The sequence below is a fragment of the Lagopus muta genome, chromosome 9 (assembly GCF_023343835.1).
Source record: "Lagopus muta isolate bLagMut1 chromosome 9, bLagMut1 primary, whole genome shotgun sequence".
Classification (NCBI taxonomy): domain Eukaryota; kingdom Metazoa; phylum Chordata; class Aves; order Galliformes; family Phasianidae; genus Lagopus; species Lagopus muta.
In genome coordinates this window covers 4,724,367-4,746,616 of record NC_064441.1, presented here as the reverse complement: position 1 = coordinate 4,746,616, position 22,250 = coordinate 4,724,367, and the positions used below count along the sequence as shown (strand labels likewise).

The 22,250-nt window shown below is 40.7% G+C and overlaps 1 protein-coding gene across 1 annotated transcript; it reads left to right on the top strand.

The window, feature by feature from the left end:
• The first annotated feature begins 2,453 nt into the window (after positions 1 to 2,453).
• NCEH1 (neutral cholesterol ester hydrolase 1) lies at positions 2,454 to 21,889 on the top strand. Its single transcript, XM_048954882.1, has 5 exons — positions 2,454 to 2,706; positions 10,676 to 10,904; positions 13,165 to 13,234; positions 15,596 to 15,767; positions 17,261 to 21,889. Exons 1-5 carry the CDS (start codon positions 2,569 to 2,571, stop codon positions 17,876 to 17,878), a joined length of 1,227 nt encoding a protein of 408 aa, XP_048810839.1. The 5' UTR covers positions 2,454 to 2,568; the 3' UTR covers positions 17,879 to 21,889.
• Positions 21,890 to 22,250: the final 361 nt, after the last annotated feature.

Below are 22,250 nucleotides of genomic sequence, written 5' to 3'. Positions count from 1 at the left end.
ATCTGAATATGTATGTTTGGTGGCCCTGCTAGGCAGGGGGGTTGGAACTACATGATCCTTGGGGTCCCTTCCAACCCGGGTGATTCTGTGTGATTCTGTGTGATTCTGTGTGAATGATGTTGTCCATCATGAAAAATAGGGAAAAGCGGATACGATGTTAGCAGGTGTTGCTTATGCGACTGAAGGTTTGCTGGTGAAGTGTATATAAGCGAGGATTATTTTCTCGAGGACAAGATTTCAGACATCAGGGCGGTCGTTTCAGTTTTGACATTTCAGTCCACCATTAGTCATCCAGCGACCGTATTGCATACACAGCAATCACAGCAATGACTTACAGCCAAAGCTGAGGGCTTTCTGACACCTTGAAGGCAACAGAATGGAAGTGTAAACCTTCAGCAGGTTAATAACATCTCCCAGTTCACGTGAAGAGCGGATGGATGGACCGATTTTTTGAACATGTTTGAAAATCTAAGGTCACAGTCTCATAAAGCAACAAGAGCATTCTAATTGAACCTCTTAAGCCATCCTTCCTGGGACCGAGAGCCAAATTTTTGGTGAATCGCTTAAATAGTTAAGAATTATTTTAATAAAACACTTTTATTCTCACCAAAGCTGAGATCAGACCTGATGACCAAATAATTACTATGTCTTCTACATCTGACATTTAGAAATCTCAGTGCTTTTCTTTATAAAAGGCTCTAAAATACAAGCACCTTTTTTTTGTTTGTTTGTTTTTTGGTCGCGCAGAATGTAGTGAGCAGCTGAAACCTGCTGTTCCTTCCAGTTATCTAGATATCAATAACCCATGAATATAACATTTATTCAATAGTTAAAGAGTCTCTCCTTGCAATAAAACTCACAGGAAGAAAATTCCAGGAGATTAAATCACTCACTGAGTCTGATCACATAATCTCCATGGGAGCAGTGATGTAACACCTTCTGGAAGAAGCCATACAGCCGCAAGAGAAAAGCTGTTGTAACGCCAAGAGGCCTGAAGGGAACATCAGTGCCCTGTGTGGTTGTGAGCTGGGTGTGCTGCAATTGTTTGGGTTTCTTGGTGAGCTCTTGCTGGTTCTTGGCTTCAGGGTGTGAGTTTATGCAGACTGACTGCCCGTCCACTAGAAAAATTGTAAGCAGTTGGATTTCGGTTGAAATTTATTTCATTTTTGCCATTGTTTTTAAAGAAAGGAATCTTTCTCAGACTAAAGCGTTCTATGTTTTCAACTAACTGCCATGAACATAAATTCCACTGGATATATTTGTTCCATCTAGCAAGAGCAATAGTTTCCAAAAAGCGAGAGAGGAGGGAGATGTGTGGGGGTCACTTGGAGCATGAGAAACACAAAAACCTGTTTTCTAATAGGTAAGTAGACAAGAAAGGAGGACAAGACATAGATTTGACAAAGGCTGTTCAAGGGTCTTGGATGCGGAGCTGAGGGGACAGATGTCCTAGAAAGAAAGGGAATGGGAGTATGCCAAGCAGGGGAGAAAGACAAGAGATGTAAGTGTGAGCACTGCACAGTACTGAAAAGAACGGCTCAGAGCCTTGAGACCTCAGGAATCTCACACTGCTTTCTTGGCAGTTGTTTTCCTAACAGCCTTCTCTTATCTGCAGTTTACTTAAAACGGTAGGTGGACCTTATAGAAATTCAATCCACTGTTGTTGAAGTTGAAGGATATTTGAGATTCTTCCTTACAAATTCCAAAAAGTTTCTTCTGCTGCATTTAGAATCAGTGACGCTCTACTTTAGTTTCAGTAAAGCTGGCCTACAGGCTGACCTTCTACTTTTTAGGAACATCTTTTTCCTTTATTGCTGCTTCTTGTCAGTTGTTAAAGGAAGCTCATCCTTTCCTGCACCCTATTAAATTCCCAAGTGGCTTTTTAGTGTTATAAATTAGTTTTTAAAAGCAATGTTAACAGTTAAAACTGATGCTCCTTCTTTGGATTACATGCATGACTTTGGTTATCTAAATAAATATTTACATTTGCTCTATGACTAAGCTTCAAGTAGGCATTTATTTTATGCCCAGACTGAATTCTGTAGAATTTGTTTCCTGCACGGTGCAACACGAGGATTCGTACCTGACATGAAAGCACTTATGGGGGTGAAAAAGACCCATTCAGAAGAATTTGTCTTCCCTACAAATGGCTCTGCGTTAAACCAGAATCTGTTACTGAACTCGGGAAGAAAAAAATCCCACTTCAAAATAAAATTACATAAATCATCATAATAAATCCGTCTCCGTTTAAAAACGCAGGCTCCGTTTCTCCTGCCTAAAATACAGGTGCTCCCCGACAAAGACGTCGTGCGCGGCCGGGACCGCCGCGGTCCCGCGGAGCACGGCCGGAGCTCGGGGCGGGGATGCGGCGGGGCGGCCCCGGGCAGCGGAGCTCCGCGGCGCGGCCTCCCCAGAGGGCGGGCGGGTCTCGGGCGGGGCGGCGGCTGCGCGGGCACGGAGAAAGGCCCCGCCGCCACCCCGCGCTCCCGCACACGCAGGCGGCGGCTCGGGGCGGCGGGCGCGGAAGCGCCGGGAGTTCCTCCGGCGGAGGCCGCTCCCCGCGGGGCGATGCGGGCCGCCTGGGTGCTGCTGGCGGCGCTGGGCGCCCTGGCCGCCTATTACATCTACCTGCCGCTGCCCGGCACCGTGTCGGACTCGTGGAAGCTGATGCTGCTGGATGCCACTTTCCGGGCGGTGCAGCAGACGGTAAGGAAACGCCGTCAGAGCCCGTCGCCGGCATCGCGGGCCGTGCTGCGGTACCCGGCCTGCCCGGGAGGAGAGCTCGCTGCCGCGTCCCCCGGCCGCGTAGGGGGCGAGGCCGGGTCGGGCAGTCGGGCGATCGTTCACCGCTGGCATCCAGCCGCCCTGCTGGCTTTGTGATGGAGGGCTTCCTGTGTGCTGCAAGCTGTTTTCCGACCCGGGGGCTTTAGGTCAAAATAATTAATGGCTTCTACTTCCATGCGCTGATGCCTTAAGGAAAGAAGACATAGGAAAACTATTTCAAATGTCGAAATCACGCGGCCTGTGTTTGAAACTGTATTAGTCAACAAAACCCTTTCAGAATAGCTGTTTTTGCTATAAGACACGATTGTTTTGTTGCTTTATGATCTCTCCCTCACTTTCTCTCACAATGTGTGTGCTGGCATGAAAGAAAGAGATCACGGGCTTCTGATGATGGCTTCAGCTATGAGCTTGGTTTTCTGCTAGGCTGGTCTGATCTTTGACAAGGACTGATCAGCTGTGGGCACGCCTGATTTAGGGTACTGTCTGCATCAAAGTATTTCAGTCTTTTTTCCTAGCAGCATTCCAGTTCATTATGTTGTCCCTAAAACCTTCAACAGCTTGCATGTTGAGAGCATCAGCAGATTCAGAAAGAATGAATTCATGGGCAGAGGGCTCATAAACAGATACCAGGAGGACCTGGTGGGAAGGTATCTTCTATATACCTAACAGTAATTGCGGAAGCAGGATGACAGTGTCCAGGCTTGCATACTCTCCCTGAATAGCCTCTCTGGCTGCCACTTTTGCAGTCAGAGTTGGGACTAGATGTAGAATCAAACTTTAAATGTTCCTGTTCATCACAGGGTTGTTGGACTAGATGACCTCTAAAGGTTCTTTCCAACTCAGATGATTATTTGATTTTCAATAGGCCACTCAGCTGAGCCAGTTGGGATGTGAAAGAATAAAGCTTTTTGCTTATATACTCTCCCTTAAAGAAATGATACTGCTATGACAGGTAAATTGTGTAGACATAGCCTACAACAGCATGTTTTCCTTTAAAAAGCTGTGGCTTGACATGCAGTTGCTTTGTGCTGGTAACAAAAAACAATACATACCTTTACAGTGGAGCTGGAAGTTTAATAATTGGAAGGGCTGCAATGGTCACAGCGTCCTGCCTGCAGAATACATGGTAACCTTTCTTCCAGTAACACCTGAATCAAGTCCATAACCTCTAGCTGAAGGAGACCTATCTTTAGAAAATCATGACTAACTCTATATATGTATACTGCTGTTGGCATACGTACACATGCTGTTTGCTTGTGGTTTGCAAGGCATAGCTGAATGAGTCTCAATGTCTCTAGGTTGGAGGCCAAAGGCAATCCCATCCCTTCTGGGGTATCCCAGAGGTCTTCCTCCCAGAGGAGCTGGCAGAACACAACCTGCACTGGTGGCAGTTGGAGCAAACTGGCAGCACTGAGGTGCCCACATCTGCCTCCATCTCTGTTAGGGGAAAGTGGTAACTTGTTAGACAGTTGTTCCTATCTGTGGCCTTAGAAATATGATTACATATAGCAAGGAAAATTTATTAAATATCAGCCACAGGCAGCTTACAAAGCATAGGAAGGACTGAGTAGCTTTCAGACAGATCCGTAAAGCATCAGTGAGGCATTAGCAGTGCCCCGAACCACAGAACAGGTAAACTTTGGGGTTTTCTTTCCAGAGAGAGCAAAATGAGGTGCTATCTAAGTGTTCAGAAGTCTTTCCAACACTGAGAGGTTGCACAAAGTCAGCAGTAAGTGACTGCCATTAAGAATGATCTGTGTGAACTGAAGCTGAGATTGTAGAAGTTAAGCCTGAGTACTTACTGTGGTAGACAGCTTTAGTGTGTGTATATAAAATCAAGTATATGTCCTTCTGTAGAGCTGAGATTCCCTTTTCTTTGTCTACTGGAGGTTGCGAGACCGAATGATTTAACGATGCTCTAAATGTGACCATTGAACTTTCACCTACTTCTGAATGTATTCTCAGCTTGCTATTTATGACTTTCCTTTGTAGGTTTGATAGCCAGGCAGAAGTACGTTTCTAAGTGATTTTTATTTTAAAACCTCCGAAGTACACTAAAATCCCTCATTCCAAAGCATGAAACAAACTTTATGTGCTCTAAATACAGTTGTTTCCCTATTCTGAAATAGATTTGTGCTGACTCTGACAATCGAGCATGACAAGTTCTTGTTTGGGATAATGTGCTTGGTTTCTCACTCCTTTTATAAGCACTACCAATAAAACATACCGAAGCTGGCACTGCTTTTCAGTGTACTGATTATAAGGTGCTGCATTTCTGTGTAGAGTTTTGTCTCAGGCAGCTAATAAAATTCCTTTACAGGCTTGGGACTGACTCAGTGCTCTGAATCAGAGCAAAACCCAAGTGTTTATGTATTGTCACGTGGCTAAAAATGCACAATGCTTATAGGGCAGTGTTCATAAGTAGGTTTCACAACATATTACAAAAGGGAGCTGATGCCATTGTCCTAATCTTACTTTGGGGAAATGCAGAGTGCCTTATTTGAGGTCTCTGCAAATACTAGAGCTGGATGTTCAGAGCCCTATTCCTGTGCTGAGCGTAGTATGCTGTGCTGCTTTCAGAATGAAATCAGAATCTTCAGCCTCGTGTTATTAACAAAGTGGTGCATTAGCTTAGAATGAGGATAATCATTCTCATCTATCTCAAAATGGGACTTGGCCACAGTTGTATAGAAAACTGCAATGTTACACAGAAGTTTTTGGTCAGAAATGAAAGACAGTGAACACATGTATGTAAGACTGTCAGAACTCAGCTTCACTGAAATTTGGACAGCCACAGAAAGCTACTCAGAATTACAGGACTGAGCAATAAATTAAACCATCAGAATTGTTTTACATGGTATCTGTCAAGAAGGGCCTAAAGCAACATTTCATAATTATGCTGTTAACAGCAGGATTGATAGAGACATCTCTCCTTTTCATTACCATTCTCCCTTCTTGGAGTAGAGAGAGCAGCATATGTTTATTTAATAAGCCCTAAGTTATTTCTGAACCACACTATCAAGGTACTTGCTATTCTGATGCATAGAAAGGAAGAAAGGATTTTTTTTATTATTTCTTTTTAATATATTTTTTAACTGGCACTGCTGCTAACAGGTTTGGAAGGACAAACATGTTGGCATCCAAGCTGTCAGGCAGGCATCTGTGGAAGAATTTAGGCAGCTGTAGAGGGGAGAAAAGTATCCTTGTACTTCTCATCAGCTAAGAAATGCTTTTATGCTGCTCTGCCACTTGCTTCCTCTTAGAATAAAATCTAGGGCATGGGGCATCAACATTCAGGAGTAGAGTAAACAGTAATTAGTTCCATCTAACATTTTAATATTTAATCTACCTACCCATATATGGAGAGATGTAAATCATAGTTGTGGCCATCCAAGTAAGCTGATATTTTTGCATGTAAGGACACAGTCTTGCAAATTGGTTTACAGTAATCCACTGTGGTCTTAGATGTTGCATATGAGTAGGAACAGATACACTGCAAGTCCTGTTTGCAGTAGAGAAAACAGTTACTGGCAATTTGGTCTAAAAGCAGTTCATCGTGGATGAATAGGTGTAAGAATGAAACTTTACAATGAAAAAATAATAGAGCTTCTCCCAGTTGATAAACTGTAAAACAACCTTTTTGGTTTCCTTCCAGTTATAAAGGAAATTAGAGCACTTATCTTTGAGTCCTTGAGGACTCCCTGTATAACAGTTTTCAAAAGTACATGTTGGGTACTGTGCAGTAATGCACCTGTTCTACGAAATGGCTCTGTAAAATGAAAGAAAATAGAGGTTAACCTTTAGATGGGATAAACTTCCTGAAATGCAGTCAGACCAATATGTTCTGCACGCAGCAAGATGGGGAAATGAGCCTGTTTATTTTTTTTTTGCTAGTCTCTCACTGTCTACAGATACTGTAGTTGGCATTTTGGACTGTAATGTTACAGCAGTGTGTTTTGCAAAATGACGCCTGAACTGAGGATAATGTCATTCAGGAGCAGCAGCATCTTCTGAAGGTAGGAAATTAAGTCTTAAGAGGTTCAGCCGCCCAGTGTCAGCATCATTACTCGGTGAGTCACACATGAGACTTGGCTCAGTGCTGAACAGTGACTCGTGTGAAAAGACAAACAGCACAAGCTAACTCCCAGTTCCTGATCTCAGCTAAGGTCAGAGCAGAACCTGGCACCTCACTGCTGCGAGGGCAGTGAAGGAAGCAGCTGATGTATTCAGCTTGGCATGCTGCCTTTGTGTGCCATCTGAATGCAACCTGCTGCTGTAATTTCAAGGCTAAAGGTCAGAGATTTGTGAAGTTGGATAGTTCACGTTGCCCTTAGGACAGTGTCACCTCAATCCTGATGTGCTCCGTGTTGTTTGAGATTATTAGAAACTTAGAAATTAGCAACAGAAATGCACCTTTTCTGTTTCGTTTTTTTTTGTTGTTGTTGTTTTTTGGTAATAGAAAGTACATGACTGACATAGAGTACAAGTCTGTGAAAGAGGGGTAAAGCATAATCACAGTGATCTCTTGGGATTCCAAGCAACCCTGACGAACCACCAGTTCTACCAATTTAGGGGCAGATACTGAGATTTTGGTGCCTTTCTTGAAAACTGTTCTTTGAGGTTGTTTTGTTTTGTTTTGTTTTTAATCACAACCCTAACTCCTCCTTCACTTCTTGACAGTTTTCTCCTGCATGAAGTTAAAACATCTCTCACTATTTGATATCTCTCATCAAAGAATTTGCTATGAGGAAGACAGTTGCGATCTTAAACAGCTTAGTTTTTTGGGTTGTCATTTCTCATAATCCTGGCTAGGAAGACATCCTGGTAAAAAGACAAGATGGTTGCTGTGGAAGTTACCTGGATTTGTTGGAGAGTTGGCATGTGCAACAGTGAGCATAAATCACACCACTACCAAAACAGCTATAGATTGGAGTGCCAACAATCCTAAAATGAAAAGCTGCAATCAGAACTGGGTGATAGATTGCAAGTAAGTAATGTGTGTACAGTGGCTATTTGCTGAACTGGCCCAAACACCAGTAAGGTACTCACATTTGCCCTGCTCGTCCTCCTGCCCGTGCAAGTGTGTCCTGCTCCACAGCAGCTAAGCTCACTGGGTGCATCAGCTCCATTAGTCATCCTGATGAAGTTCAGCTCCATTAGTCATCCTCATGAAGTTTACCAGCCACATTTCTTCAGGTTACCTGTTTAGAAAATGAAAGTGTTTATGTGGTTAGAATTTGAGGTGATCCTGTCTGGAGCCAGGAGTTGGAGTCAGTGATCCTTATGGGTCTCTTCCAACTCAGGATATTCTGTGATTCTATGACTGTGGCTGCAACACAGTCCTAGATGAGATTCAGCCAACCATTAAATACAAACATATACACACAAGATACTACGGATATATCTTACATAAGAATTTTGTTTGCAGGAACTCTGGACAAGGCTAGCTCTTTGCCAGCAAAAAGCACAATCCTGATTGTTGTAAATAACAACCAAATTGACTGATTAGATACATTTCCAAAGAATGTGCTTATAAGTCCTGGGCAGAGAAACCTGACAAGGTAAACATAAAAGAACTATTACTGTTCCTCTTGTGCCTTGGTGTACGAGGCATCTCTTCCATGTTATTCAATTCTATTTTTGGTTCTTGGAAAGAGTGGCCTATTGCAGGAAAAAGGCATGAAAGCAACTGATAAACCTGCAGAGGGCCATGGTGTTCTGTGGTTTAAAAAAACCAGGGCAAAACACTTCTCAGTAAACAGCTGCAACTAGCCTTGAAAAGAAAACATCTCTGATTCCAGGGAACATGTGGTAATCCTGTCTACAAAGAATGTGGATAAATAGCCTTTAGCAGCACTGAAAAAAATCTACAAGAATTATTTTTTTTTGCCTGGCAGTATTTGCCATTAGTTACCTCCCCTGGGAACCTCTATGGGGCATGCAGAAGATCATTTTGCTGGGTGAATCAGTGGCAGCCCAATAAATTGAATGGCAACTTATTAATAGGTGTATTGCTCTTCAAGTTTGAAGCTTGAATGGTGTTTTCCTATGGAAATTTTTAAGAAACAGTGTGGGAAAAGCATGATCTGACATTCAAAAATACAGTCTTGTGAATCCAACATTTCTGCCCACTGGGTGGGTGCTTGTTTTTTTTTTACTCCCAGAGGAAAGACCTCAAGTATGCAGAAATGATAACCCATCAACAAAGCAGCAAACATACCAAGATTTGGTTCCTCACCAAACTATTTCAGCAGGGTAACCAAGCCAAGCAGGAAAAGAAAGTAACTTCTGTAAATTTTTGTTTTGGAAATGGGTTTCTCTCTCTCCACTTGCATTACACCACATTACTCACATTACCACTCCATTGGACTTGGCAGTCAGAGACCCTTCTGGGAAAAATCTCAGTCTGTCGCTTTCCACAGGAATCTGCAGTGGAACCGGGGCTGCCTCAGGGTCTTTTTCACACAGCATCTACTGAAAGCTGAGTCATGTGCATTTGTTTGTTTACATTTAAACTAACCATAGTGGATTTAAAAGCCATGTGTAAGGACAGTGGCTGCAGAGCACTCCACCAAGGGAGCAGATCCTTTTTGGCATAAATATTGCTGAATGGATGAAGTCTCTCAGTTGATAGGAGGTGCTTCAAAATTTGCTTTTCCTCTGGAGGATGTGTTGACAGCAGTGGTGTTCCTCTGTTAGCTATCCCTTCTCTTTGAGAAGAATTCCCTAACAGAGATACTGCACTGAAAGTAACTGGAAAATGGTAGTGCAGAAGGATAGTAAAGAAAATCAAAGAAAGAAAATGAAATCTCTCTCTTTGTGAACATGTAAGTCAGAAAGAGACTGTAAAACTCTCACTTGGAAAATCACATTTATCACACAGAAACTCACTTGGCTTCCACGTAGTTTTTGTACAGGTTATGCTACAGCAACTATGTGTTGTTTGCAGTATTAATGCTGTTAGACTGGTACCTGAATGACCATTCTCTCCCTCTCCTGGTACTGAACTCGTTTAATTCATGCTAGCAGGCTTGCACTGTACTGGTGACAACAGCAGAATTGAAACAGTTGAAGTGGTTATGGATTGACAAGCTGTACATGGGGAGCAGGTCATGAGCATTGAGGCTGAAGGAGTGCCTTAGATCCCAGGATTATCTGCTTAGAGAAACAGGTTTATTTAGGGGAAAGTGAAAAAGAAAATCCTGGATTTTCAGAAGGGATAAAATCCATCCTTCTACCAGAATGGGACAGAAAGTTGAGATCTTTCTTTATTTTCTTAATGTTTTATACACCCACACAGAAGAAGTAACACGCTTGAGTCCCTGGGGAAGAAATCACAAATCTGCCACAGCTCTTCAATAGCATTTCACATCTTTTCCAATTCAGTGGGCAAATACAGGGTGAGCCAGTAAATAAGCACTGCATTCCTTTGAGACTGTTCCTGTTTGCAGATGCCTTTGCAATCACTGAGAACTTAATTTGGAAATGGAAAGACTTACGCTTTGGGGTGGAATAAGAGAAATAGTTTGCATATTTCCTACCTCAACACCACAAAAAATGTTGACTGTGTGGTATTGCCCTCTACTGGCACCGATCTGAGAAGCTTTGCAAGTAGAAAAGTGGAATCTGCTGGTCAGTCAGGTTTGTCCCTTTCGGAGGTGTCATTCAGCGGCAGGAACGTCTTTTGTTGCCAGAGTTTTGTTCTAATACAGCTTTAAAAACATTACAAGTTTTGATAATCATTCATTTTCTGATGAATATGCTAAGAATTTAGATATGTTTTCATACAGAAGCTGCCTTTTGAAGATGGTTGCATCAATGCAGCATCATTTTATACATATATATATGTATATATGAAGTAACTAACCTTTTTCTTTTTCCCTCCCCAAAGTGTCACTTGATTCACTATCTGAAACTCAGCCATCACTTGATAGTTCTGAATTATTTGATTTGTACATTTGACAAGCTGAAGTCTGTCTCTTCTGAGCCCATTAACATAACGGATGTTGTTTTTGATGGTGTGGAAGTCAGAGTGTTTGAACCTCCTGCAAAGCAAGATGAACCGCTGAAGCGCAGTGTTGTTTACATCCACGGAGGCGGCTGGGCCTTGGCAAGTGCAAGTACGTGTCTGCTGGTAACTAAATGGGATTCTGGGGTGGTTTCCTCCCAGCAGCAGAAACCAAAGGCTGTTTTTCTGCCAGGAGATGATGATTTTGCAGAGACATACCTGAATTCAGTAGTCACCATCTGCATTCTGGCACAGCAGATGTAAGGAATCATGATAAAAATATACAATGGGTGCACTGGAAAAATATATATCTTATCAGGATGTGAACTGGAAAAGAACCAATAGATTAATTTTGTAACATCACGACAGGACAAATTACACAATATACAAAACAAACAATTACTCAAAAGAGTGGACTGAACAAAATTACATGCAAGGGCATTACTAATGTTTGGTTTCCAATAGTGTGTATTTGGGAATACATACTGCTGATCCCAGAAAACAGCATGACCAAGGATATGGGTAGAGATGGGTTCCCTACTCCCTCTCTTATGGAATCTATTGTGATCATGAGCAGAAACTACCTTGAAAATTTACAGCACCGACTTTCTCTGATGTTTGTGACTTCCAAGTTAATTGTAGTAAGGTATAGCTGTAGGCAACAATAAGCTAAGCACAGATCCTTCCACATCTCACAGCAGGAGAAAAGCCTTGGAAAAAGTAGGGGCTTGCAGTTCTCACAGCTGCTCCAAGGCAAAGATCAAGAACAGGTAGGAGTCTTTGTCCTTCCCCATTGCTTCTGGGACAACATGAAGGCTTCATAACCCTGATGCGTTGTGAAGCATACATAGATTCATCTCTAAAGAGGAAAAATTCAGTGGGCTTTTCTGAAGTGTTCTAAAATATGCAAGATTGTACTGATTGCATTAAGACTGTATGTATAAGCCACCTATACCACAACTTAAGTGAAATTTAGTGTCCTAAATAAGTTCAAAATCTGGTCACTCCTCTTCTCACAGAGAAATTGAGCTTTGAAATGATTTTTCTTAGGCCTACATAAGAGATATTTGTTAGAGTCCTGCCCATATCATTTGTTCTGTAACAGTTGGCATAAGACTTGCTGTACAAATAGTTCACATTAAATTACAGTGCTTTGTTTGGATGCTGTAACTCAGCTATCCTCAAGTCCAAGATTCAGAAATTAATGGCATAAATGTTACAGCTAAATACTAAATTCTAAGGCTAAATACTTTATAAAACACTTAGTGTCCTAGTATATTTTATAGTACCAGGAATCCATTATTAAGAAATTAGAAAGGAATAAAATTAAGGAAAATCAGTCCACTGACAGACAGGATTAATTCTCTGATAAATAAGTAGTTCACGTAGTTCACTTGACATTAATAGGGCAGCTCATTTGAATCAAAGCAATACACGCTGCAATAAAATGAACAAAAATCAGTGACTCATATGGTAACAACTGTTTCCGGATGCAGTGGCCCCAGGCCACCAGGTACCTTGAATTTTGTCCTGTTGTGAGAACTGATGGGTGAAATGACAAGCCCCAAGTCACCAACAAACAGATGAGGGGAAAAAAACCATCAGACTGCAGGACTTCTCATGGAGTGAATTGTGTGCTTTCTGCTAAAACGTACATTTGGAACATCATCTGGTTTAAGCTGATGTAATTTACTTCTGTTTGTTAGAAGTCTTTATGTTTTCTGAGAAGGCTTTCTGTTGTGGTTTAAGCCGGCGGCTGCCTGAGCACCACACCACCACACAGTCCTTCACTCACTCTCCTTCCCCAGTGGGATGGGGGAGAGAATTAAAAAAAAAAAAAAAAAAAAAAAAAAAAAAAAAAAAGTAGGGGTTAAGATAAAATTATTTACTAAGATAGAGGAAAGGATAATAATTTTTATACGTATATAAACACATATTTATAAATGCATGTAACAAATGAAGCACAAGCAATTGCTTACCAGCCATCAACCAGTGCCCCCAGCTAGCCTGTGAGCATTGGAAGAGAGACGACCTCCCAGCCATTCAAAACTCCTTCCTCACAGTGCCCTGAGGGGTAGGATGGCCCTTTGGCCACTTTTAGTCAGGTGTCCTAATTCAGTTCCCTCCCAGCTCCTTGGGCCCTTCACTGAAAATGTCCTTGGCTCTGTAGAGCACTGCTTAGCAGCAACTATAAGAATTGCTGTGTTGTCAACATTTGGATTTTTTCCTAGAACCAAAACCATAGCACCATACCAGACACCCTGAAGGAAACAACTCCATCCCTGCTGAAACTAAGACAGTTAGGTGCAGCTTTGTGAAATACTACCATAAATAGACTTGCATGTACCTAATGCTATGTCCTTTTGTTTCAGGAACGAGCCTTTATAACAACCTCTGCAGAATCATGGCTGAATCTCTCAATGCTGTAGTTGTCTCAATTGAGTGAGTAATCTAAAATAAATTACAATAATTTTAATGTATTGGAAATACGTAACGTAGTTCTTCTAGCTTTGCCCTTTTCGCTTGTTACTGACTTGTATAAAAGGCTTTAAACTTGGACAGTAATTCTCTACCAGTCTGATATTATTATCCTTTTAGAATAACAAATTAGAATGGAATCAAAAGTTCAGTTGGATTTCTGTTTCTCTTGACAGTCATTTCAGAGGGCAGAAATGTGGGAGAAGAGTAGAATTTTTAATCGCTTGGACAAAACACTGAAATGCAAATTTTACATGTTCAAGTGCATCTCACAAATGTTTCTGCAAGTAAGGAGTGCACCTAAAACCTGAGATCACTCAGTTGACTTAAGTTTTAATTCTATTGATGCTTGTCAAAAACAATTTTGTTATATACCTGAAGGAAGGCCAAACCACATCCCTCTGACTCCCTATGGAGCAAAAGAGAATTTTTCATCCTTAACTGAAGGTATATTATAAATAAAAAACCAAATACCTAAAGTCTGTCTAAAAAACACCACTTCTAAGGCGCTCTGAGCAAATGTCTGCAACTTAAGAATGAGCAAATCATTTTTTACTGCTCATTAACCAAAATACACAGTGAAGCATGGCGGTCCCTGCTGTTCTTTCAAGCACCCGCTGTTGAAGTCAACTCATTTCAGCCCTGTACTCCTCTCAAGAGCAGGAGAATGCCAGCGTGCTAGACAACAGAGAAGCAGCACTAGTTTTTTCACTAGCTGAACAATTCCAAAGTAAACAAGCCTCTCAGCTCGCTAACTGAATTACCAAGATGACTCCAACTTGAGTGCTACTCTTCCCACCCTTATTGTCAACTTCAATATTTTCTTCTGCAAAACCAATCGCTTGATAGAACTACTCACGGCTCCGACTTGCAGTTGATTACATATCAAGCTCTGTGATCTAATTACAATTTAATTATATGGAGTTGGTGTTACTGATTCTCAGTAGGCATTGTAGTGTACTTTAAGGGTTCGCTTTTTTACTTCTTTGTTGTTTATTAGTAGGAAAAAAAAATAAAAAGGAAAAAAGCAGGCAAGTACCAATCCCAGTATTGGAAAGTCCCTAGTTACTCATTTTCTCACTTAAGGTGATATAGTACTGGCTGTTCCTCAGTTGTTTGTCATCTCTCCTTAGCCATTATATCTTTCAATCAAGGCATTTATTTTCAGTTAGTGAAGTCTAATTAGATTTTCTTCATTGGTTGAGTTGCACATCTCACTTTTGTTATCTATACAAAACATCACCTAGTTCTGCAAGGCCTAGTTCACTCAGGCTGCTCTCGTATGACTTTGTAGCAGATGTAATATATATTGTTCACTGAAAGCAGAACAGATTTGATGTTTGGAACACTTGATGTAAATTAAGCTTAAAATTCATTTTGCATATACTATATTTTTTAGCTTAGATTCCCAAGAAAATACTTTGAACCAAGAAACAGTATTTTGTTTTGCTTCAGAAGTAATGGCAAGATTATTTCTTCACTTTGAACTAAAAGACATCACTGTAATGACATTAACTTCTGTCAAACTGACAATAGAAATATTTTCTCAAAACATTATAAATTAGCTCTGCTGAGAATACGTAAAATTCATTAAAGATACAAAAACTGCAACCAGAAAGATGTGCTTTGCACCATAAGGCCCAGTAACAACACTCAGACTACAAATGATTCAGTAAATACAAACTGATTTCCCCTACACTGTTATTAAGGAATTCAGAAAATGCAGTACACAGGTTTCAGCTGCTGCTGCTCCACTTGGATATTGCATATATCCCTGCCTCTCTGCTTGATAAGGGAGAATAATTATTGAGTCTGTTGGATTAGTGCAAATCATTATTACTTCACTTCCTGGCTACTGTTAATTTCCTGGTACAGAGGTACAGCTCTCCTGAGCTTAAATAAACATTTGGGAAACAGAACTACTGAGGTGTTTGTCTCAGCTGAGTCTGCTGGGTGTCACTCTCCTTCACAGCAGTTAAGGTGGGGAGCTGAGATCAAAAACAGGCCAACAGGAATAACTCCCTTGCCAAGGATGTTCTTAATAGTAATTCACTTTTATAATGTATGATGAAATCCTTTGTTGGGAAAGCACTGCACAGTATTGTACCATTGTGGTGTTTTTCATATCTAATAGGTCCTTACAAACCTTTTCGAGTAAGAATGTTCATCATAAGCTTAAGTATTACACACTTCATTTTTCTTCTCTAGTATCTATCCTAATAAAATAGCCATTTGCCACTAAGATGTATCTGCTAGTATTTATTGATCAGGAGAGAGAAGTATAGTAACTAATAATCGTCTCTTACCTCCCTTCTTTTTTTGTAGATACAGGCTGGTACCAGAGGTGTGCTTTCCTGAGCAATTCCACGATGCTCTTCGTGCTACAAAGCATTTTTTGCAGCCTGATGTCTTAGCTGACTATTCAGTTGACCCAAATCGAATTGCAATTTCTGGCGACAGCGCAGGAGGAAATTTGGCTGCTGCTGTGTGTCAGCAGGTAACATCCAGTGTCTGTGATGAATTACACTATAACAGCCCCTAATTCAGTGATGCATATAGGTTGACAGGTTCTTTGTGCTGCATCATCACAAGGTGATGTGCCAGTGTCAGAGACAGAGTAGCACTGCTATGCATTGAAAACCAGATCTTGTCATTTTACAGAAGAAAAATGAGTCAATTGCATGAGTCAAGTAGCTTGCCATATCTTATTGCAGTTATGAGTTCTTATGGGCCAAATTTTAAGCACAAGCAGCTAAACGATTTCTTGTAACACGTTTTGCTGAGAAACTTTGCCTAAGTAGGTAACTCGCTACATTCGTAACTTATTAATTTATCTTCCTATTTTCAAGTGCTTATCGCAGAAAAATATGTTCTTACTTCCTCCAAATACAAATGAAGGACAATAAATACATGAAGCCTTAAATTGTCTTCCTGCAGCATTTCATAATTAAGAAATTTTCTTTTGTGCATCTCTGGTTAAGCATAATCTGAATTTAATCTATTAAAGACTTTAAAGACTTGCCTGGGGCAAGTAATAGTATCAGTCATGGTTGAGTGAAATATTATTAGTTTTTCTGTATTGCCATAAACCATTGGTGATAAGAAGGTACATAGCCTGCTCAGGCAACTAATTATCATGACAACCTTGCTCAGACAACTAATTATCATGACAATCTTGCAGTATTGAATTAGCGAGGAAAAATTAATAAGGCATTGAAAGTCTTTGTGTTGGGGATTGATCAGCAGGATGGAGCTGTGTTTTGGAAACAGCATTCATAATTCATTTCCATGATGCTGAATTCTTTTTAAATCAGTGATGTAAGATTGTGTCAGCAGAGGTTAAATACACTAAGGTTCTTGAGCCTGAAAGAGACAAGATGAGATACAATGTAGATTTATGTATCTTGAGTAGAAGGTGAAGGAAAAAAAGCGTCTGCTGATACTTCCACTAAAAGGAATGAGGGTGTACCAAAAATTTACTTTGTAGGCTCAAATCAAATGCAGATGGTAGGTTCTAGTCCAACACAGAGGCTCTACTGCACACAGTAAGCCTTTGCTAGAGAAAACCAGATGCCAGCAGTTTGCAAGAGCTAAAAAAGATAATTTAGATAAATTGATGGAAGAAAAATTCTTGAAAAGCTATTAGAAGTTTAGATAGCTCCATTGACTCAGTAAGTCCTCCAGCTGTAAATAGTTTAACTGGGAAAGTGTATTAGAAGAATAATTTAACGTTATTGTTTTTTATATCTGCTACTGATTTCTGTTGGAAACAGGATACTGGAACTGTCCTGAGTGATCATTATTATAAGAAAAGAAAAAGATCAGGCTGCTAGCATTTCAGACAAAACAAGAGCTTTATCTGCCAGTGGAACTGCGTAAGAGCAGAATCTTGTCTAAAAATTATCAAGTGGTTGTTCATGTGAAGTTCAAGGTTGATATTGTAATGTTTATTTTCTTTATAATCACAATTCTTTCCCGTTCTTCCCACAGCTTAGCAAAGATGAGCATTTGATCATCAGACCAAAACTGCAGGCATTAATTTACCCAGTCCTTCAGGCATTTGACTTCAATACACCTTCATATCAGCAGAATATGAATATGCCCGTTCTTCCTCGTTATGTCATGATTAACTACTGGATAGACTATTTCAATGGTAATTATGACTTGGCTCACTCACTGCTGATTAACAACCACACTGCTCTTGATGTGCAGCAAGCTCTGACTTTCAGAGGACGTCTGAATTGGACATCCCTACTGCCCTCATCATTCAAAAAGAACTACAAGCCTGTAGTACAAACCACAGGCAACGCAGAAATAATCCAGGAGATACCAGCGCTGCTTGACGTGCGAGCAGTCCCACTGCTTGCTGAAAATGAGACTTTGCAGCTGCAGCCTAAGACTTATATTCTGACTTGTGAGAACGATGTCCTGAGAGATGACGGGGTGATGTATGCCAAGCGGCTGGAGAACGCTGGTGTGGAAGTCACACTCGATCACTTTGATGACTGCTTTCATGGCTGTATGATATTCACGATTTGGCCTACTGATTTCTCTGCAGGAATTCAGACCAGAAACAGCTATATAAAGTGGTTGGATGAAAACCTCTGAGGAGAGAGCTTCTCTAGAAGACACTGTGCTCAGCTCTGGTGTCTGTTCTTGTAAAAGAACAATCAGTGAAAAAGTGCACTTTTCCAAATTACGATTTCATCCATTCAGCTGCAGCAGGGGGGTGGCTGCAGAGCACAGACCACTAACTGTAGCGTTCACCTGCTCAATTGGCCTTGCCCAGCAAAATACTTTGTGATGTGTTTTTCAGACTTCAGGATCTTTTTTTCCTTTCAGATGACTTGCCAGCCATGAATGTTGAGCAAGAAGATCAGCATTCCTGTCACATTCTTAACTAGCTAAAACTTTTGAGCTTTCTCTCTTAATTAGGCATAAAGGCCACAACTAGAAAGGAGCCAGGTAAAGCCAAGCACCTACATCTACATCTGAATATGTATAAAAAGGGAGAACTAATTTTCAGCAGTGTTGAGCACTTGTTGATAGAGAAGAAAAGCTGAGCCCTCTCACTTTTGACAGCAGAGAAGCACATTTGAATATCAGGAATGGATTTAGGTGTTGGCTTTTAGGCACACAGAGAAATGGTTCGTAAATTAAAAATAATAAAAATTGCTTTTCTGGGCAGTAAAGATTATGTTAAGCAAATCTCGTAGCTGAACACATAATTCAGCTTTGGAATTCGATCTTTATGGACTTTTAGTGGCTTATATTTTATAAAAGCACAGAACAGAATATATTTTCAGTATTTTAAATTAAAAAACGTTATATCATATATGGAAATATGAAGAATAAAGTGTGTAGCTGCAGAATCTAGGTTGATTATGTGAGCCTCAAAGCTTACTACTTGGCTAAGAATATGACACTGACAGTCTTCAAAGCCTCAGTTTTGTGACCTCCTTAGAGAAAATACTGAGTGTGCTGAAAATAATCTGCTGTGTGGTTTGCACTAATGTTTGTAATTAATAGTGGAAGTCTTTGTTCATTGACTTTCTTTTGTGCTAGTAGCATTTATTGTATTTCATGCTTCCTGTAAGGAAAGAAACAGCAAACAGAAGTGGGCTCTAATCTGTACTGGAGACTTAGATTGGAACTTCGCTGCTATACCTCTTCTGCCTAGTAGACTGAACCTGAAGTGCTAGCTAAGATGATCTAGCCATTGTGTAGCACATCTCTGCAGTTTGAACCATTCTTTAATATTCAGAGATGCAGAACAGCAAAGTGAAACCACTTATAACTGTGTCTATCTTCCAGGATGTTTACTGCTTGCAGAAATGAAGGCTGTATCAAAATGTTGTGCCCGCTGTATCTAGGCAGAGAGAATGGCTGTCCCGTGACTAAACTAGAGGATTAAATTCATTGTTGGCTTTACTGCTGACTTCCTGTAGGAACCCAGGAGAACAACTTAATCTCCTTGTGCCTCACTTTCTTCCCCTGCAAAACAGGGAGTAGTCATTGCCTACCTCACAAAGGAGTTGTGAAGCCGAATTCATAGATATTAGTGAAGCACAGGGATACATCACCGAATCGCAGGCACTGAACAAACCCTTCAGCTTTTAACTGTCTATCATTCTTCAGCAGCTGCCTCAGAGCGCTCTGCCCCACTGCAGGCAGCGCTGTTGGACTGCCTGTCCTCCTAGGAGGGGAACTGATTTCTGTCCTGCCTTGTGTGAAAGACCAGGAAGCTGAGGGCTGTTGCCTGTTGGGGAATCAGAACAAAAACAACGTCCTGAGATTATTTCTGAAAAGTTCTTCTAAGAAAAAAAGAAAAATGAAAAGCCTGGTAAATCAAGCCGCCTCCTGTGATTTAAGATACATACAGAACAGTCTGCTTTCACTGATGTATAACTTCAATAGGAGGATGACTTTACTCAATCACTGCATCCTAAAAACACCGCCTTGTTAAGTTGCTGTATGTATTAAGCTGCTAATGAGACAAGGCCTCAATGTAGACTCAGTCACGCAGGCTGAACTAATTTCTGAGCATAGGTTCATGTGGAGGTCACAAGCCAAAGCTGTTTCAACAGTGGCCCGGATTCTTTGTCAAGCTAGATTGTTACAAGGCTTGGTGGAATTAGAGCAGCCAAGTGACGTTTCAAATCAGAATAAACTTTGGCCTGCATATCCCCTTAACACTGCAGAAGTATTCAGGTTTTTTTTATAGATTTAAGTCATCTGTCTTCTGTTCCTCCCCCATAGACACAACTTCAGTAGGTACAACTTACACTTTAAAAGAGATACCAAAGTTCTGTCCATTCATAAATTACTAATCTTGAAAAGGAGACTGCACCAGGGTCCATCTCACTGTATGCAAACAGCTACACTTGCTTGATCATGACTAAGAATCAAAATATGTTTTTCACTGAGTTGTAACAGTAAGGTTCTCCTGGCTTTCCCACTTGGAGGAAACCATGTCAGAAGAGGTGTAATTTATATTAACTTGCAGTCTTTAAAAGATAGTAGTTGTAATACTGGAAAAAAAATGGTTAACACTCTTACCAATTCTGTGGCAACTACATTACCTGAGAGCAGGCTGCAGAGCTTTAGATCAGCCTTTGTTTATAGCTAAGTTATAAATACCTGCTATGAAGTCATAATGTAATCACTGCTGTATTTTTTTTTTTAACTGAAATGGAGGGCTGGAATATATATTCCTGGAGTTGGTTGTATATTTCCTTCATGCACTGAAGCACATTAAGTCTTGGCACAAGAAGTGGTAGTAAGTGTATAACTGGATTGAATGTATTTACTAAGTCATCACCAGCTTGACATGGCATCCAAGATGGCAGCACAGCTTGGATGAGCTGTTTCAGTATTAATTAGCTCTGTCAAGTACCCTGACTGCTTTTACCATGCATGGTTTAGTACCTAATGGCTGCAAAGATGCATTGCGTTTTCTGTTGCATACAAAAAGAGGTAAAGTTACAGCAGTAAAAAGGCCTTTTGGTATGTAGCTGCACAGGACACTTGATTAAAATTCAGCATAAACTTTGAAGGAAGTGTTAGTTGCATTCTCACCTTTCCTCCTGCTTGGTTCTCCCATGCGGGCACTCAAAGAGTTGAAAGTTCAGCATTGCTTCCAGCTGAACTGCTGCAGGCACCCAAGCAGAGCACTAACAGCATTTTTACAGAGGTCTGGTGCCTGCAGGAAGAGATTAAGGTTAATGCATGTTAAAAAAAAAGCTTTACTTGTTCATGTGGTGCTTTATTTCTTTAATAACCCTCATTCAGAAAAATCTTACAGTCTTCTGAAGTGTCTTTGTGGAAGTAAGTAGCACCTTCATTCCTTTAGTTTCACAAAGCAGTTTAGGGCACCTTGCACGATTTAGGATCAGATGCAGAAATGCTTCTAGCACTATTTCACAAATGTAGTGAAAAGTCTGCTTTCTAAAAGTTACTCATCAAATTTGTCTCATTGCCTTTCCATTAAACAACCATCTACTTTCTGAAGATGACTTTTTCTCCCCCCTCCTACAGTTAACGTCATAAGATTTAAAGACAAAGCCTGCATAACATGAACCTACGGTCACTTCCATCCTACTTCATGGATGTGGGAATTGTATTAGCAGTTCCACAGCAGTTTCAGCCAATATTCACAGAACTAAATGAAGTTTTTGTTTGTGCAGCCTGGAGCCTCTTAAAGAATGGGAGTTGAGCATTTCTCAAAACCAGAAGCAAAATGAAAATGTGTAACGGTGCATAAAAATCACTAATAATATCAATTTGTATATATGGATTTGTATCATGGGTATATTTCTAATCTCTGATTAAACTTGATGAGAAACTTTCTCAAATAAGGATGTTAGATTAACCTGACAAGCCTCTTAAGCTGCTCTGATCTCTAAGCTGGTGTAATTAGTTCTCTTATTTATGATGTTCAAAAACCCGAAGTGCAACATACTTGATGTAAATGCATTCAGTAACGTACATGTGTCTGTTTGTTTGCTTCTTTCCCTGTGCAGGGCAAAGATCTTGTAAGATCTAATTAGCAGGTGCGATTCAAACGTGCTATTGAAGTGAAGAACAAATAAAGTGAAATGTATCTGCTGGTTTCCTCAAGATCACTGCTTTTTGCTTTTTTCTTTTTGTTCTAGATGTGCAACACTTCCAATTGGAGTTTTCACTTAGAAGAGGTCAGTGACAGTTCTGCCCAAAATGCTGAATTCAAACCAGGGTGGATGTTTGCAGAGCAGGAAGCCTTGTTTGTGTGTTCATGCTCTGTGTGCATGACCTTCTCTTCCTTGATATCTGATAAATGCTGACTACATTTGCTTGCACTGGATAATGCACAATGCCTGCACAAGCGCTGTTGCTCTCTGCAGGACAGGCAGCTGAGCTCACGTCCCTCATTTTGCTCTATAAACAGATTTTATGTGCTAATAGATGATATGTTTGAAATCAGTTTCATCCAGTGCATATC